The sequence below is a fragment of the Chenopodium album genome, chromosome 21, assembly GCF_948465745.1.
Source record: "Chenopodium album chromosome 21, dcCheAlbu1.1, whole genome shotgun sequence".
In the NCBI taxonomy this organism is placed as follows: Eukaryota; Viridiplantae; Streptophyta; class Magnoliopsida; order Caryophyllales; family Amaranthaceae; genus Chenopodium; species Chenopodium album.
Window position 1 is genome coordinate 6298659 of NC_137854.1, and position 20024 is coordinate 6318682.

The window sequence follows — 20024 nt, forward strand, 5'->3', positions numbered from 1 at the left end:
AAAAAAAATGTTTTATAAGGTAGTTTTTCACAAAATGTCCTATATTTTATATACCCCTACATTTCACTAAAATTGTCTCATATAAACCAATATGATAGATATTCCATCAAGTTTGCCCCGGTTAGTGATATATTATCCCCCTTAATAGCTCACGTACAACCACAAAAACAATAAATTTTTTGTAAAAAAAATGACTTACATATAAGCATTAATTTCTAATAAAAATACTTTCCCGTCAAAAAATAAAATAAAAATACTTGCAAAAACAAATTTAATGGATACGGAGCAATCTTATGGGTAGAACCAAAAAAATGATGTATACGAATGGAGTATTTGGTTTCTTCTGAACAAAATATGATAACTCATACACCAAATTAAAGGCAAGGAAAAGGTAGTGCAAAAAACAAAGGTCAATGTTTGTTGTATTGGAAGTTAGAATGAGCCAACAAGGTCAACAGTTGCAGGGACATCACATTCTATTCCCAAAACAAAAGTGGAAAACGTCGTCCCCCAATTCCCCTCAGAACACACACAAACATCACTACCTATTTCCTCAATAGGTACTAATTTAATGGGAAAACGAGCTGATGATCACGTCAAATACAGAAAAATCAGCAACTTGCTTGATAATGAGTGGACAAAACGAATGTTGGACTATTGTGCAACCAAGTCCGGCCTTAATGTCATGCTTAATTAACCTACTTATGTACTTCATCAACTAGTTGATTCAATAATCTCAATTATCTCAACTTGCATCCGGTTGAAAAATCATTAGGTGATTATTAATAGCTACTTACATCGTCGATAACTTTGGGTTGAATTTTGCCATAAGCCATAGACATCAAAAGCTAGGAATGATGGAAGACCGAGCTTTATTCCCTTATTATGGCTATGGTGTACTTTTTTTTCCTTGCTTTTTGTCACTAGTTTTGCCAATCTTCCCATCGCCAAACCCGGGTGCCCAACTAGGTGCGGAAAGGTAACTATTCCGTACCCATTTGGCATCAACTCAGGGAAAGGATGTTCCCTTAGTACGCCCTATAACATATATTGCAACACCTCTACTGACCCCCCAAAACCTTTCTTGATAAGTAGTAATATTACTCCCCTAGAGATCATAGACGTATCTACTACTGGCCAGATGCGAATTAGGAATTCGTTGGCCACGACATGCTACAAACAAGATCAGGCCATAAATTCTATAACGAGCAATGAAGTACATATAGATCTCAGCACCTTACCCCTAGTGTTTTCGGATACTGAAAACAAGTTCGTCGGTATTGGTTGTGTTGATGACTTGGCTATGATGATGACAGTTACCAGCACACAATTTAATCCTGCCGTGAGCGGCTGTGTAGCTGTGTGTGATCCGCGGGAGGAAATAATTCAGCATAATAATAAGTCGTGTTCGGGAAAGGGTTGCTGCCAAACAACGATTCCTAACAAAGGAACGAAACAATTGTCTATGGCCCTCATCAATACTCTCGATGAAAATTCCACCATCAATAATAACAATGTGTCATACTGTGGCGCTGCTTTCATAGCCGAGGTAAATAAATACACCTTTAACGTGGCTGACCTTTTTGGTAGTAACGCAGCGTTTAGAAATAGAACAATGGAAAACGTGCCGGTGGTGCTGGATTGGTATGTTGGTGTTAATGAGACGTGCCAACAAGCTCAGCAGAATACATCCAGGTCCGGCTATGCTTGCAAGGAGAATACCCACTGCACCGATGTTGTTGGTGGCGATGAATCCAGGTACCGTTGCAGCTGTCAGCGGGGTTACCAGGGTAACCCCTATCTCAGTCCTGGATGCACAATAGGTCAGTCTTCCACCATATATTTTCTATTACTAAAATGCTAAAGGACTAAATTAAACCTTCAGAGCGAAATCGCTCAGTTTAACTAGTTTAATTTTCAATAAATTGCTTACTCCGTCTTTCCTATGACCTTTTATTGTTTTTGAACTTAGCATCTATTATATGTAATGAATTTGTTTCGTAGTATGTTACTCCGTATATGACTTGTCAAAAATTACTGTCAAGACTTTTTTTTTTTTTTTTTTTTTTTTTTTTTTTTTTTTTTTGGTTAAAAGGAACTAAATTAAACCATCATAATAAAGAGTGTTACAAACCAGGCCCACAGCTAATAACAGTTTCACCCATGACTAATGGGGGTGAAAAGTTAGATCAGCCAAAGGAAGCTGTCTAAAGTAGTGCCAAAAGATCAAAGTGTTATCAAAAGTTACATACTTTAACATCACAAAGTTATTTAAAACATCTTCCTTAGAACCCAGGCCAAATGACTTATAATGCTGAAGATCCTTGACAGCTCTCCTTGCCAGAGAATCTACTAGCTCCTTGAAACTTGAAATATTATTGTGTACGAAATTATCAAAAAAATAAATTTTTATCTAAACAAAGTATAAATAAATAATTAAGTAAAAAAACAGAGTTTTTTTTCTTGTAGAATTTAAATATGTAACAAGATTTTACAACAGTTACAAATATATAGTTTCATAAAGAAATGGACATACAATTTTGGATCATCAGAGAATGACAACATAATTTCTTGTATTACTTTGGAGTCGAAGATGAATATACAATTTAAAGTTATATATTCATAATTTGGATAATATTACTTAATTCGTTTCACTGACTATTATGAGAAGATCATCTCTGTTATTATTATTACTGACTTTATTGCTCATTTTTTCCTTGTGATAGATATTAATGAGTGTGAGGGTTCAAGCAAACCTTGTACGCATTTTTGTGAGAACACCATTGGCAACTACACATGCTCTTGTCCTAAAGGATATTGTTGAAACCCATTGTAGCCCACTTATGAGTGTCCCACATTGGAGAAAGAGGAGAGAAGGTTTCACTTTATAAGGTAGAGGAGTACCTCCTACTATTGCCAATTGGTTTTAGTATGAAAGCTCCAAAGCCTTGTTTGTGGACCTAACTCTCCTCCTCCTTGTTCGGGTTGCCCAGGCCCATTTCATATTGTCTCGAAATTTAACATGGTATCAGAGCCCGGGTTTTTGGGTCTCTTCTAAACTGGGTATTTAATCGCTACTGGATAAGGATTTACCTCGACAGGATGTCAAGCCCCTAAGAGGATTATTGATCTGGCCTTATCCAGTTAGCTGTGAAGTTCTAAGGACACTCATAAGTGAGAGGGAGTGTTGAAACCCATTGTAGCCCACTTATGAGTGTCCCACTTATGAGTGTCCCATTATTTTTAACCCATTGTTGACACTCATATAGTGGAAAACTGGAAATGGGCGGAAGGAGGGTGGCACCCCTTGTTTTAAGACTAAATCTAACTTACCGAAGCTCGGTTTAGGTAATTCCTTTATTTTATAAAAACTCTCTTATTATTCTAAGTCTTTGAAGCAATTCAAGTGTGACGAGTTAGATCCCCGAATATCATGGACTCATAACTAGTTTTGCTACTTTTTTATTCTATATATTATATGAAAACATCTAACTTACGGACAGGGCCGTCTCCGACAATTTGGTGGCCCTGTTCTAACTTTTAAAATTGGGCCCTTCAATTTTAGAGGACTATTTTAAAAGGTTAAAAATATTATTATTATAAAATGGCTTTTTTATTCGAGTACTGTACTACAAATTATTATAGAGCTTAAATGTTCATAGTAATAAGTTTAATAGCAATTTAATAAAACAACCAACAAAAACTTTTTATTTAAAAAGTGTCATCCTTTTAATATTTTTTGAAGCAAAATCCACAAATATATCTTCATAATCAAAGATGAATTTTTAGGTTTTAATTTGAAAATGATAGTCTTTTACGAGGAAGAAGGTGAATTTGTAAGGTTATAATTTTTATTTTTTTAAATTATGGGGCCCTGATTTTGGGGGGCCCTGTTACGTGTGTGACAAAAGACATGTCTAAAGACGGCCTTGCTTACGGAAATTAAGCAAATTATTAAACAACATTAGTGAGAAGCTAGCATTAAAAAAGCAGGTTAAAAACAATTGTTGCAGAGTATTAGTTCTAATTTTATTGTTCAATAAAAAAAAAAAATAATAATAAAAAAAAAAATCTAAATTCAATATCAAAATTAGCTTCATGGTAGTTTAAATTTGATATTTTCACTTCAAAATGCTCGAAACTTGGCTTAAGTCTGAATGAAAGTATAGAATACAGATTTAATACTTATTAATTGATTGAACAATATACATTTTTCTCTATGATGATAGCTTACAAGAATATACCTAAAAAAAATTGCGCAGGAATAGGCCTTGGAGGGTCCTTGTTGATTTTAATGGTTTGTTTCATTAATTTAATCTTAAAAAAAAGGAAACTTATGAAAAAAAGGGAGAAATTCTTTGAGCAGAATGGAGGAGTATTGTTAAGCCAACAACTTCGTCCAAATGGAGGAACTATGGACTCATCCAAAATATTTTCTATTGAAGAACTACAACAAGCAACGAATAATTATCACGAAGATCGTATTTTAGGTAAAGGTGGGTATGGTACAGTATACAAGGGAATCCTTAAGGACGGTCGTGAAGTTGCAATAAAGAAATCTCGAGTGACTGATCGAACACAAGTTGAGCAATTCATAAATGAAGTTGTTATTCTAACTCAAATCAACCATCGAAATGTGGTTACTCTTAGGATGTTGTCTTGAAACGGAGGTTCCATTGCTCGTGTATGAACATGTCTCGAATGGTGCTCTCTTTGAACATATCCATAGAAATAAGGGCGTCACGTCTTGGCTTACTTGGGCTAATTGCATTAAGCTTGCTGTGGAGGCTGCTGATGCACTTTCATATCTTCATTCAGCGGCTTCAATACCAATCATTCATCGAGATGTTAAATCCAGCAATATCTTATTAGACGAAAGTTACACCGCTAAGATATCTGATTTTGGGGCTTCAAGGTTGGTTCCAATAGATCAAACTCAGGTGACAACATTAGTTCAAGGGACGTTAGGATATTTGGATCCGGAGTACTTCCAAACAAGTCAACTGACTGAGAAAAGTGATGTTTATAGTTTCGGAGTTCTACTTGCTGAACTCCTAACAAGAGAAAAGCCTCTTTCCATAGAAAGGAAAATGGAAGAGAGAAATTTGGCAATATATTTTATTCTCTCAGTTAAAGAAGGTCGATTGATGGAAATCCTTGATCCTCAGTTGGTTAGGGAAGCTAACGAAGAGCAACTAATTACAATGGCGAATCTAGCTATGAAATGTCTTTACGTCGTAGGTGAAGATAGGCCAACTATGAAGGAAGTGGCCCTTGAGCTTGAGGGATTAAGGAGTCAAAATAGACATCCTTGGGCCGATCAGAGCCATCAAGACGAAACAAACAATTTAACAAACCAAAATGATCTTTATCCGATGCCCTCGAATGCTAATTATAATGGTAATCCAAGCACTGGAGAATTCACGACTGGACAGTACACAATGCAAATCGAATTGATTAACGAAATGAACCACCCTCGCTAATGCCCGAGTTATGCATGATTAATGAATTTATTACAAGGCAAAAGCCATCATAATCCGGATATATATGTATAGTTGTTTTGGTTGTTGTATGTTGTTTCCTATAAATTGTTCATCTTTAGATTTGTAATTTTTTTCTTATGGTAAGTAAAAATTTGTATTACTCCAAATACATTAATTATACAACCTCATGAAGTGTACAAAGACAAGACCTTAATTTTACTAATGTATGGTTGGTGCACCCTAAAAGAACATAAGATATATTTAAAAGAACATGGGCAAAAAAAGAACATTATATATATTTATAAAGAACATGAGCATAATATGTTCTTTAATGTATTATCATGTTCTTTTTGTAAAGATTTATATGTTCTTTGGCTAGAGGTGATCAAAGTTAGAACGACCCGACCCGATTTTGGACGGGTTTTGGGCAGAATTTTTTCGCCCCCAAAATCGGGTCGGACCCGGCCCTTAAATTTAATTTATTGGGCAGGTTTGGGAATGCATTTTATGCATTTTAGTTGATTTTTTTTACTCGACCCGAAAAGCCCACATGGCCGGATCGGACAATTTTGGACACAAAAACTTCGGCCCAAAATTTGGCCCGACCCGAGAAGTGAGCTGATTTTTTAACCTTGGCCCGACCCACCCAATGATCACCTACATCTTTGTCAAACAAGATCATGTTCTTTTTTGTCAAATATAATGTTTTTTTTCAAACGCGTTCAACACCTAAGTAACCATGAAAAATAACATGTTCTTTTTGTAAAGACTTTATGTTCTTTGTAATGTCATGATCTTGTCAAACACAAACATGTTCTTTTGTCAAACATAGGTATGTCCTTTTTCTAACACTAGCATGTTCTTTTTTTTTTATCCATGTTCTTTAAAATATGTCTAATGTTCTTTCCGAATGTACCATGCGCATGGTGCACCCGGGTGCACTATAATATTTTCACAATTTTACACGATTGCTAATCCATTAATTTAACCACTTCTACGCAAGATTTTACATTTGTAAAAATATCAATACATGTTAATACTATAAAAATATACACCTTTTGAAAAAGAAATGATTATGGGTATAGGTGGATGCTCATTAGGAAAGCAACTCTTATTATTGTCATTTGTGATTTAGGCTGAGATCCTAATATTATGCTCTATAACTCTATTAGCTCAACCCACCGTGAACCAATTTCTTAATAGGCTATTGTATGTAAGGTTATCAATTCAACTTATTTAAGTTGATATCATCTAGGAAAAATTAGAAATAATAATTCCAACTTTCATCAATTTTAGTAGAATAATCCAAAATTTAATTGGATTATACTAGAATAATCCGAACTTTAGGAGCTATTCTTTTTCTTCGTCTTTTTTTAAATTATTTTTCTAAAATTTTTTGGACCAATTAGAGCTTGCCACATGTCAAGTGACCTAATATAGTATGTAATTGACTTCACCCAAAACCAAAATTGAAAACAATTGCAATTAATTAAAGCCAAAACCCAAGTACTAACTTACAATTCATTTCCCCCAAAATTGTGTACTTACTCACTTCGTCCTCGTCGTTACCGTCGTTCGCTCCGTCTTCTTTGTTGGTCGAGAGTGGTGGTGATGGAGTGTGTAGATTTGAGGAGGGAGGGTGATGAGGAGGAGGTGGAGGAGGGTGAGGAGGAGGTGGAGCCGTGGAGGAGGGATGGAGCCATGGAGGTGAGTAGTGTTTGTGAGATGAGAGAGGAGAGGTGAGGTGAGGTGTGAACTGTGAACTTGTGAAGCACTAAAGTGGCAACTAACTAATTAAGTAAGTAACCGTAAAGTGCCTTCCAGCCTAAAAGTAATAAAAACTTATATAAAAAAAAATTCGGGTATTTAACGGGTACTTGTTTCACTCACAAGGCGGCCCATTACCAGACCCGCGAATCTAGTATTTCAACGGCTCAGGTACCCGACCCGCAAAAATTGCAAAATTTCAAAAAATACCCGCCGGGTATTTTGCGGGTCAGCGGGTCACGGGGTCGGGTATTTTTGAACACCCCTACTACGGAGTACGTAAAAAGTAATCTGTATTGTTAGATCTGTTGATTGGTTTACATATACTAGTTTCAAGCCTCTTTGTGTATGTTTCTCAATTCACATTCTCAAACAATACTATGAAGCAAAACACATTCTCATTAGCCATAAATTAATGTTTGAGGGACGAGGCTTGGGTCTCTTCTTCCCACTGCTATGGTTGTGTTTAGTTAGTCTTACTATGACCACTTTCGCCGCTGATAGTATTTCCAAGCCCGGTTGCCCACATATAGGTGCGGAAACATAATTATTCCTTACTCGTTTGGTATCGGCCACTATTAAAAGCGGGTCTGGGCCGCACCCGCAAATCGAGGTCCCATACCGTGGGACTGGCTCTGATACCATATTAAACGCGAGTCTGGGCTTCACCCGCAAACCGAGTGAGAGTCCACTTCACAAGTCCAAGGAGGTTCCATCCCAAAACCATATGGCAATAGGATGGGTAGCTCCTTAGTGTTATCAAGGGTTAATTCTCTCTTCTTCAACCAATGTGGGACACTTATCATGTGGTGATGACACTTCAAAGGTTTATTCTTCAACAGCCACGGCACAAATGGGGCATGCTTTCTATATAGAATCTAAATCATACTCTTGATAAGTCGATATTATACCGTTATTCTTGGGTTATTTGGAATGCGTTTACTATAGAATTTCAACTTATAGTTCGTGTTTTTGTATGTTTTATCCAAGTTGGACTCGATTTCTTCTATTCTGGTTGTTTGGTTGTTATATTGTGATTTCAGGATGAAATGGAGCATTTGGAGTGATTATGAGCATGCCACGACATTTTGAGGTGGATTGGAGAGCTTTAAGTGATAGATGATGATTTATGGTAATGCTATATGGCCGTGTACCATAAGCTACATGGTCGTGTGATTCTTCCATCCACGCTTACATGCTACATGGCCGTGTACCCTTAACTACACGGTCATGCGATAGTTCCAAGTATGAATGTTTGCTACACGGTCGTGTACCACGAGCTACACGGTCGTTTGATTCCATCTTCGTATGAAGTCCGCCTACACGCTCGTGTACCTCTCAGCTACACGACCGTGTACGTATATGATGAAATCTGAAGATCAAGTATATGTCAGCTACACGGTCGTGTACCCATCAGCACACGGCCGTGTACGTGTCCGAAGGAGATTTATTTTCTTTATTATTTTATGTTTATTTTTAGGAAAGTATAAATAGGGGTTTTAACCCTATTTTAAAACAGCTAGTTTTTATTATAACTTTTTCCATTCTACGTTGTTTTGGAGAGAACACATAGAACTCCATTGAAGCATTCATCTTAATTCAATTTCAAGTATTTCTCTTTCATCTTTAATCTCTTTAATTTTCTATTGTTATTATGTTTTCTTTAATTATTTGTCTTGTTATTTCTATTATCATGTGTGAGTAGTTTCATAGTCTAGGGTTAGGTTGAACCCTAATATGGATTGATGTGTTATTTGATTCCCAATTCCCAATTTGATTAATTTATAATTCCTCTTTGTTAGGGTTGGTTTTATTATCAATGATTAACTAGAAATAGTATTATTGAATGTGATTAGGTTTACAACGAAAGTTGATTCTTAATTGATATTAGAACCCTAATTAAAAGTTGGAGCTTTTATGCATGAAAATAGCTAATTGTTCTTGCTAGGACTTATAGGATGCCGTTCTCAATGTCTTTAATATGTATGATTCCATGAAAATAGGTATGATTGCATGTTAGGGAAGCTATTAGTTGATCGAAAAAAACTCTTAGTATTGTTTTAGGGAGCATCTGTCCTGTGGAATGTTTATTGATTTAATTGAGGGAAAGGGATTGTTCTATTGCATTGATTCATATTAGTGGGGATACTTAATCTTAGATGTTTTTAGTTATTGATTAATTTCATATTATTGTCATTTATTGCTTATTGGTTAATATTGTTCTAGTTTGGTTCTATCGATATTGATTGGTCACACGCTTAGTATTTATTTGAGTCTATTTAATTAGTTGAACCATAGTCTCTTGGGATCCGACCCTTACTTGCCCGTCTACATAGTAGTGGTCTTGTTAGGTTATTTTTGTTAGGTACGCGACACGCCTATCAAATTTTGGCGCCGTTGCCGGGGACTAACGGTTTTTATACTAGTTACTTGTGATTCGTTTTTACTAAGCTTTATTTGTTGCTTCGGCTATTTTCTCTTGTGTTTTTGATTTCTTTGCTTTTAGTTCTTTGTTGCATGCAAACTCGACGTTCAGGGTCAGACGATCTAACACCACTTGATTCTGAAATCGAAGTAACTGCAAGGAGACGAGGAGGTAGAAAAAGAAAGAAGAATCAAAACAAAAGAGACATGGGCGATCCAGGAACAAAATCTCTTTTGGAGTATGGTATTCCGGATACAACAACCGGATTCCTCTCCAGTATTGTTAGACCACCTGTCACCGCTCAGAGTTTTGAGTTGAAGCCCCAATTCATACAGTTCATCTCCAATAATTCTTTTACGGGCTCACCTAATGATTGCCCAGTGAGTCACATTGATAGTTTCTTGGAGAAGTGTGACACCATGAAGCTCAATGGTGTCACTGATGATGCTATTAGACTACGCCTTTTCCCTTTTTCACTACGGGAGAGAGCTAGGGAGTGGTTACGAGATGAAGGTATTGGTTCTTTTGATACGTGGGACAAGCTTGCCAAGGCCTTTCTAGTCAAATTCTTGGGGCAAGTGAAAACCGCAAAATTAAGGATCGAGTTATCTACTTTCCATCAATCCAATGACGAATCCCTATATGAGGCATGGAGAAGATTTAAACGATTGCAAAGACAATGCCCTCACCATGGTATTCCAGAGTGGATGTTGATCCAAACGTTCTATAATGGTTTGACCTATGAGTTTCGCATATACATTGATGCTGCGTCCGGAGGTTCTATCATGACGAAGAACCCAACTGATGCGAAGGATTTGATTGAAAAGATGGCGGCTAATGATAATTACCATCCAAGGGGACGAAATGCTATCAACATAGGTAATAAACATGATGTTGATGCTTTAACCATGTTGACTAGTTCTGTGCAGGCACTAACTCATAAAGTCAATCAACTCCAAGCCGAGTCCCCTCGACCCTCGATGGAAACTTGTCAGATGTGTGGTTTGCAAGGCCATACTGCGCGGGAGTGTCAACCTAATTATGATGGAATGACGATTGAGCAAGCTAATGCTTTTTATACCACTACCTCCACAAGGCCATTTGATGAAGGGTGGAGAAATCATCAAGGGTTCTCATACAAGAACACTCAAGCTATAGCGAATCCTCCACCACCATCCGCTTTTCAAGAAAGGGCACCTTTCAATCATCAATCCACACAACCACCACCACCTCAGGCCTCAACATTTGATCTTGAATCAATTATGAAGGATTTTACTACCTCCCAAATTCAACAACAAGAGCTTATATCAAGGCAATTTGAGCTACAAGCAAAGCAAAATGAATATTTTCAAAACTCAATCCAATTGCTCACCGCTCAAAATAAGAGGATAGAGACTCATCTTTCTCAACTTTCACAACAAGTGAGTCATCTAACAACTCTTCAAGATCAAGCAAAATTCCAGACAAAACAATGCAATGCAATTTTCGTGAAGAGTGATGAATTGACTATAGGAGGATTAGAAGAGAAAGCGTGCAATGTGGAGTCAAGGACAGAGAAAAATGAGAAAGAAGGTCCCAAATATGTTGCTCCACAAGCATATGAGGAACCGATGCCTTTCCCGCTAAGGCTTTCAAAAGCCGTGCTCGATAAGCATTTTGGGAAGTATTCTAAGACTCTTAAAAAGGTATATGCTACCATTCCTTTTTCCGATCTTGTAATTCAAATGCCTCAATTTGCAAATTTTGTGAAAGGAATTCTAGATCATGATCGTAATGATAAGAAATTAGAAAGTTGGGTAGTAAAAGAACAATGTTCTAATCTTTTAAATGATAGCCTACCACCTAAATTGCATGATCCCGGTAGTTTTACTATCCCTTGCATGATAAACGAAACATATTTTGATAGGGTCTTGTGTGATCTAGGTGCTAGTGTTAACTTAATGCCTTCTTCGGTGTATGACAAATTAGGTTTGAAAAACCTTAAACCTTCCCCCGTATCTCTTCAGATGGCTGATAGAACTGTTAGACTTCCTAAGGGTGTAGTTGAAGATGTATTAGTTGAAATTGGTGAGCTTGTCTTTCCTGTTGACTTTGTTGTAGTGGATATGAAAGAAGACCATAAGATCCCACTTATCTTTGGTCGCCCTTTTCTTGCTACAAGTCAAGCTTTAATAGATGTTCCTAAAGGACAAGTAATCATTAGAGCTCAGGATAAACAAGTTGTGTTTAAACTTTTCAATGACCATAATTTTACTTTTGATGGTGGTACTTGTTTGAGAATTGATGCTACTAACCCTTTGGTTGATAAGTGTGTTTCTAATAGAAATCTTGTGAGCAAAAATGACTATATTCCACCACATGATGGATTTAACTACTTCAAAATAAGCTCGGATACAAAGCACATCAACTCTAATTTGAAGAAATTGTTTGGAGGTGGATATATTAATGAACAATGCCACGGAGTATCTTCTCCGTGTGGTGACCCAGGTTGAGCTACTAAAGGAGGTCGAGCTTATGACCTTAAACAAGCGCTAAATGGGAGGCAACCCATTCCCTTTTTCCTATTTTTTTGTTTTATTTTTCCCCTTTATTTTCTTTTTCTTGTTTTTGTTTTTTTTTAGTGTCTAGGGGATATGATGCGACGATTTTTTTTTAGGGCGGTCCTAGCTCTGCCCTTAGGTATGATCCCTCCTCTGCCAGTAGGGCCTAGTTTTCGCTTTCTATTGCTTGTTCTTATTCGATATATGTTCACATTGAGGACAATGTGAAGTTTAGCTTGGGGGAGAGATTACTTTTTGCTTTGGGTTGTATATATACGACTATGCCTCGATGATGATATGTAATATATGTGTGATTTTAAAAATTGAAAAACTTGTTTTTGAAAACCCATTCACTGATTGGCTTGGGATTGAACTTGTTTGTGGTTAGAATGGTCTCCCCGCTCGACCAATATGGATAGCTTGAGTACCTATGTGAGACTTTTGAGCCATTATTGACTGGTACATCTTATTTCAGTCATTCTTTTCATGTGTGTTAGATTTTCCTTCCTGTAATTTGATTCTTGGATTTGCTTTGCGATTATTTGAGACTTATGATGCAACGTGGAAGAGTGATTGAAGTTCCTTTTAGATAATTAGAGCCAAAACTTCTTAGGTGTTTGATGCTTATTCTATTTTCTTTTTATTTTACATTAACTCTTAGGATGAACCAATTTGAGCCACGATTTCCCTTCTTTGTCGCCTTACATTTTATGCCTTAGAGCCTTTTTGTAGGTTTATTTGATGGAGAATCAATGTATTAATTTATGCCCTGTTGAGTTGTGTTTGGAAAATAAAAGAGAAAGAAGAAAAAAAAAAGAGCAAAAATGAAGAAATTCAGAAAAATAAGTTTGTGTATGCTCTAAGTTTCAAAGAAAAAAAAATAAGTTGAAAAAAAAAGAAAATAATGAGAAAAAGAGGAAAAAAAAAAGTGAAGTTTTCATGAGAATTTGAGTTGGAAACCCATGAAGAAGAAAGTAAAGCAATATCTGTCATGCAAATTTATGTTGTCTTGTGAAGAAAGTGAGAATAAGGGCATGCTTGTATGTTGTGCGGAGGATATAAGGTTGGTTTGAACCCGACATTTGACTATGTAGTGGGATTAGGATTTTTGTTATTTTTGAGCACCACATTCCCAAATGACATCGTCTAACCCCATATAACCAAGCCTACCTTTATTTAGGATCTCATGACTTCCATACTTGCATCATCGCTTTACAAGTGGAGAAAATCTATTAGCAAATCTAAAGAGGAAAATTGCATGAAGTCGACGTGCATAATTGCAATTAGGATGAGTGATTTCTTATTCAACCCGTTGTAAACACATGAGTGGCTTGTTTGTTTTATTTTGCAAAACTAAAGTGAGATGTTATTCATATATGACTGAGTTGGTTAGGGGAGATGTGTGGAAAGATTGGTTGTCAATTTCGAGTGCTAGAAATTTATGGTGGTTTTATAATCAATGACTTGCATTTCTTGTTTTTCACTTGGTTTTAATTCATTGGCACATATATTCTTGCTTGAGAGGCTATCTTACTCTTCTTGTGTTTCATGTTTCAATGCTTGAGGACAAGCATTGGTCTAGCTTGGGGGAGTTTGATAAGTCGATATTATACCGTTATTCTTGGGTTATTTGGAATGCGTTTACTATAGAATTTCAACTTATAGTTCGTGTTTTTGTATGTTTTATCCAAGTTGGACTCGATTTCTTCTATTCTGGTTGTTTGGTTGTTATATTGTGATTTCAGGATGAAATGGAGCATTTGGAGTGATTATGAGCATGCCACGACATTTTGAGGTGGATTGGAGAGCTTTAAGTGATAGATGATGATTTATGGTAATGCTATATGGCCGTGTACCATAAGCTACATGGTCGTGTGATTCTTCCATCCATGCTTACATGCTACATGGCCGTGTACCCTTAACTACACGGTCATGCGATAGTTCCAAGTATGAATGTTTGCTACACGGTCGTTTGATTCCATCTTCGTATGAAGTCCGCCTACACGCTCGTGTACCTCTCAGCTACACGACCGTGTACGTATATGATGAAATCTGAAGATCAAGTATATGTCAGCTACACGGTCGTGTACCCATTAGCACACGGCCGTGTACGTGTCCGCAGGAGATTTATTTTCTTTATTATTTTATGTTTATTTTTAGGAAAGTATAAATAGGGGTTTTAACCCTATTTTAAAACAGCTAGTTTTTATTATAACTTTTTCCATTCTACGTTGTTTTGGAGAGAACACATAGAACTCCATTGAAGCATTCATCTTAATTCAATTTCAAGTATTTCTCTTTCATCTTTAATCTCTTTAATTTTCTATTGTTATTATGTTTTCTTTAATTATTTGTCTTGTTATTTCTATTATCATGTGTGAGTAGTTTCATAGTCTAGGGTTAGGTTGAACCCTAATATGGATTGATGTGTTATTTGATTCCCAATTCCCAATTTGATTAATTTATAATTCCTCTTTGTTAGGGTTGGTTTTATTATCAATGATTAACTAGAAATAGTATTATTGAATGTGATTAGGTTTACAACGAAAGTTGATTCTTAATTGATATTAGAACCCTAATTAAAAGTTGGAGCTTTTATGCATGAAAATAGCTAATTGTTCTTGCTAGGACTTATAGGATGCCGTTCTCAATGTCTTTAATATGTATGATTCCATGAAAATAGGTATGATTGCATGTTAGGGAAGCTATTAGTTGATCGAAAAAAACTCTTAGTATTGTTTTAGGGAGCATCTGTCCTGTGGAATGTTTATTGATTTAATTGAGGGAAAGGGATTGTTCTATTGCATTGATTCATATTAGTGGGGATACTTAATCTTAGATGTTTTTAGTTATTGATTAATTTCATATTATTGTCATTTATTGCTTATTGGTTAATATTGTTCTAGTTTGGTTCTATCGATATTGATTGGTAACTCGCTTAGTATTTATTTGAGTCTATTTAATTAGTTGAACCATAGTCTCTTGGGATCCGACCCTTACTTGCCCGTCTACATAGTAGTGGTCTTGTTAGGTTATTTTTGTTAGGTACGCGACACGCCTATCAAATTTTGGCGCCGTTGCCGGGGACTAACGGTTTTTATACTAGTTACTTGTGATTCGTTTTTACTAAGCTTTATTTGTTGCTTCGGCTATTTTCTCTTGTGTTTTTGATTTCTTTGCTTTTAGTTCTTTGTTGCATGCAAACTCGACGTTCAGGGTCAGACGATCTAACACCACTTGATTCTGAAATCGAAGTAACTGCAAGGAGACGAGGAGGTAGAAAAAGAAAGAAGAATCAAAACAAAAGAGACATGGGCGATCCAGGAACAAAATCTCTTTTGGAGTATGGTATTCCGGATACAACAACCGGATTCCTCTCCAGTATTGTTAGACCACCTGTCACCGCTCAGAGTTTTGAGTTGAAGCCCCAATTCATACAGTTCATCTCCAATAATTCTTTTACGGGCTCACCTAATGATTGCCCAGTGAGTCACATTGATAGTTTCTTGGAGAAGTGTGACACCATGAAGCTCAATGGTGTCACTGATGATGCTATTAGACTACGCCTTTTCCCTTTTTCACTACGGGAGAGAGCTAGGGAGTGGTTACGAGATGAAGGTATTGGTTCTTTTGATACGTGGGACAAGCTTGCCAAGGCCTTTCTAGTCAAATTCTTGGGGCAAGTGAAAACCGCAAAATTAAGGATCGAGTTATCTACTTTCCATCAATCCAATGACGAATCCCTATATGAGGCATGGAGAAGATTTAAACGATTGCAAAGACAATGCCCTCACCATGGTATTCCAGAGTGGATGTTGATCCAAACGTTCTATAATGGTTTGACCTATGAGTTTCGCATATACATTGATGCTGCGTCCGGAGGTTCTATCATGACGAAGAACCCAACTGATGCGAAGGATTTGATTGAAAAGATGGCGGCTAATGATAATTACCATCCAAGGGGACGAAATGCTATCAACATAGGTAATAAACATGATGTTGATGCTTTAACCATGTTGACTAGTTCTGTGCAGGCACTAACTCATAAAGTCAATCAACTCCAAGCCGAGTCCCCTCGACCCTCGATGGAAACTTGTCAGATGTGTGGTTTGCAAGGCCATACTGCGCGGGAGTGTCAACCTAATTATGATGGAATGACGATTGAGCAAGCTAATGCTTTTTATACCACTACCTCCACAAGGCCATTTGATGAAGGGTGGAGAAATCATCAAGGGTTCTCATACAAGAACACTCAAGCTATAGCGAATCCTCCACCACCATCCGCTTTTCAAGCAAGGGCACCTTTCAATCATCAATCCACACAACCACCACCACCTCAGGCCTCAACATTTGATCTTGAATCAATTATGAAGGATTTTACTACCTCCCAAATTCAACAACAAGAGCTTATATCAAGGCAATTTGAGCTACAAGCAAAGCAAAATGAATATTTTCAAAACTCAATCCAATTGCTCACCGCTCAAAATAAGAGGATAGAGACTCATCTTTCTCAACTTTCACAACAAGTGAGTCATCTAACAACTCTTCAAGATCAAGCAAAATTCCAGACAAAACAATGCAATGCAATTTTCGTGAAGAGTGATGAATTGACTATAGGAGGATTAGAAGAGAAAGCGTGCAATGTGGAGTCAAGGACAGAGAAAAATGAGAAAGAAGGTCCCAAATATGTTGCTCCACAAGCATATGAGGAACCGATGCCTTTCCCGCTAAGGCTTTCAAAAGCCGTGCTCGATAAGCATTTTGGGAAGTATTCTAAGACTCTTAAAAAGGTATATGCTACCATTCCTTTTTCCGATCTTGTAATTCAAATGCCTCAATTTGCAAATTTTGTGAAAGGAATTCTAGATCATGATCGTAATGATAAGAAATTAGAAAGTTGGGTAGTAAAAGAACAATGTTCTAATCTTTTAAATGATAGCCTACCACCTAAATTGCATGATCCCGGTAGTTTTACTATCCCTTGCATGATAAACGAAACATATTTTGATAGGGTCTTGTGTGATCTAGGTGCTAGTGTTAACTTAATGCCTTCTTCGGTGTATGACAAATTAGGTTTGAAAAACCTTAAACCTTCCCCCGTATCTCTTCAGATGGCTGATAGAACTGTTAGACTTCCTAAGGGTGTAGTTGAAGATGTATTAGTTGAAATTGGTGAGCTTGTCTTTCCTGTTGACTTTGTTGTAGTGGATATGAAAGAAGACCATAAGATCCCACTTATCTTTGGTCGCCCTTTTCTTGCTACAAGTCAAGCTTTAATAGATGTTCCTAAAGGACAAGTAATCATTAGAGCTCAGGATAAACAAGTTGTGTTTAAACTTTTCAATGACCATAATTTTACTTTTGATGGTGGTACTTGTTTGAGAATTGATGCTACTAACCCTTTGGTTGATAAGTGTGTTTCTAATAGAAATCTTGTGAGCAAAAATGACTATATTCCACCACATGATGGATTTAACTACTTCAAAATAAGCTCGGATACAAAGCACATCAACTCTAATTTGAAGAAATTGTTTGGAGGTGGATATATTAATGAACAATGCCACGGAGTATCTTCTCCGTGTGGTGACCCAGGTTGAGCTACTAAAGGAGGTCGAGCTTATGACCTTAAACAAGCGCTAAATGGGAGGCAACCCATTCCCTTTTTCCTATTTTTTTGTTTTATTTTTCCCCTTTATTTTCTTTTTCTTGTTTTTGTTTTTTTTTAGTGTCTAGGGGATATGATGCGACGATTTTTTTTTAGGGCGGTCCTAGCTCTGCCCTTAGGTATGATCCCTCCTCTGCCAGTAGGGCCTAGTTTTCGCTTTCTATTGCTTGTTCTTATTCGATATATGTTCACATTGAGGACAATGTGAAGTTTAGCTTGGGGGAGAGATTACTTTTTGCTTTGGGTTGTATATATACGACTATGCCTCGATGATGATATGTAATATATGTGTGATTTTAAAAATTGAAAAACTTGTTTTTGAAAACCCATTCACTGATTGGCTTGGGATTGAACTTGTTTGTGGTTAGAATGGTCTCCCCGCTCGACCAATATGGATAGCTTGAGTACCTATGTGAGACTTTTGAGCCATTATTGACTGGTACATCTTATTTCAGTCATTCTTTTCATGTGTGTTAGATTTTCCTTCCTGTAATTTGATTCTTGGATTTGCTTTGCGATTATTTGAGACTTATGATGCAACGTGGAAGAGTGATTGAAGTTCCTTTTAGATAATTAGAGCCAAAACTTCTTAGGTGTTTGATGCTTATTCTATTTTCTTTTTATTTTACATTAACTCTTAGGATGAACCAATTTGAGCCACGATTTCCCTTCTTTGTCGCCTTACATTTTATGCCTTAGAGCCTTTTTGTAGGTTTATTTGATGGAGAATCAATGTATTAATTTATGCCCTGTTGAGTTGTGTTTGGAAAATAAAAGAGAAAGAAGAAAAAAAAAAGAGCAAAAATGAAGAAATTCAGAAAAATAAGTTTGTGTATGCTCTAAGTTTCAAAGAAAAAAAAATAAGTTGAAAAAAAAAGAAAATAATGAGAAAAAGAGGAAAAAAAAAAGTGAAGTTTTCATGAGAATTTGAGTTGGAAACCCATGAAGAAGAAAGTAAAGCAATATCTGTCATGCAAATTTATGTTGTCTTGTGAAGAAAGTGAGAATAAGGGCATGCTTGTATGTTGTGCGGAGGATATAAGGTTGGTTTGAACCCGACATTTGACTATGTAGTGGGATTAGGATTTTTGTTATTTTTGAGCACCACATTCCCAAATGACATCGTCTAACCCCATATAACCAAGCCTACCTTTATTTAGGATCTCATGACTTCCATACTTGCATCATCGCTTTACAAGTGGAGAAAATCTATTAGCAAATCTAAAGAGGAAAATTGCATGAAGTCGACGTGCATAATTGCAATTAGGATGAGTGATTTCTTATTCAACCCGTTGTAAACACATGAGTGGCTTGTTTGTTTTATTTTGCACAACTAAAGTGAGATGTTATTCATATATGACTGAGTTGGTTAGGGGAGATGTGTGGAAAGATTGGTTGTCAATTTCGAGTGCTTGAAATTTATGGTGGTTTTATAATCAATGACTTGCATTTCTTGTTTTTCACTTGGTTTTAATTCATTGGCACATATATTCTTGCTTGAGAGGCTATCTTACTCTTCTTGTGTTTCATGTTTCAATGCTTGAGGACAAGCATTGGTCTAGCTTGGGGGAGTTTGATAAGTCGATATTATACCGTTATTCTTGGGTTATTTGGAATGCGTTTACTATAGAATTTCAACTTATAGTTCGTGTTTTTGTATGTTTTATCCAAGTTGGACTCGATTTCTTCTATTCTGGTTGTTTGGTTGTTATATTGTGATTTCAGGATGAAATGGAGCATTTGGAGTGATTATGAGCATGCCACGACATTTTGAGGTGGATTGGAGAGCTTTAAGTGATAGATGATGATTTATGGTAATGCTATATGGCCGTGTACCATAAGCTACATGGTCGTGTGATTCTTCCATCCATGCTTACATGCTACATGGCCGTGTACCCTTAACTACACGGTCATGCGATAGTTCCAAGTATGAATGTTTGCTACACGGTCGTTTGATTCCATCTTCGTATGAAGTCCGCCTACACGCTCGTGTACCTCTCAGCTACACGACCGTGTACGTATATGATGAAATCTGAAGATCAAGTATATGTCAGCTACACGGTCGTGTACCCATTAGCACACGGCCGTGTACGTGTCCGCAGGAGATTTATTTTCTTTATTATTTTATGTTTATTTTTAGGAAA

The 20024-nt window shown here is 36.7% G+C and overlaps 2 protein-coding genes, 2 non-coding genes and 1 pseudogene across 4 annotated transcripts; 3 read left to right on the forward strand and 2 right to left on the reverse strand.

The window, feature by feature from the left end:
* The first annotated feature begins 571 nt into the window (after window positions 1-571).
* Window positions 572-5483, forward strand: LOC145600244 (wall-associated receptor kinase 5-like; annotated as a pseudogene).
* Window positions 5484-9881: 4398 nt separating this feature from the next.
* On the forward strand, window positions 9882-13984 carry LOC145600245 (uncharacterized). The gene is made up of 2 exons (XM_081656173.1): window positions 9882-11867; window positions 13961-13984. The coding sequence occupies exons 1-2, from the start codon at window positions 9882-9884 to the stop codon at window positions 13982-13984; spliced, it is 2010 nt and encodes a 669-aa protein (XP_081512299.1).
* Window positions 10266-10372, reverse strand: LOC145603208 (small nucleolar RNA R71). The gene has a single exon (XR_014104739.1). It is a non-coding gene; the product is annotated as a small nucleolar RNA R71 (small nucleolar RNA).
* Window positions 13985-15526: 1542 nt separating the features above from the next.
* LOC145600246 (uncharacterized) lies at window positions 15527-19629 on the forward strand. The gene is made up of 2 exons (XM_081656174.1): window positions 15527-17512; window positions 19606-19629. Exons 1-2 carry the CDS (start codon window positions 15527-15529, stop codon window positions 19627-19629), a joined length of 2010 nt encoding a protein of 669 aa, XP_081512300.1.
* On the reverse strand, window positions 15911-16017 carry LOC145603209 (small nucleolar RNA R71). Its single transcript, XR_014104740.1, has one exon. It is a non-coding gene; the product is annotated as a small nucleolar RNA R71 (small nucleolar RNA).
* Window positions 19630-20024: the final 395 nt, after the last annotated feature.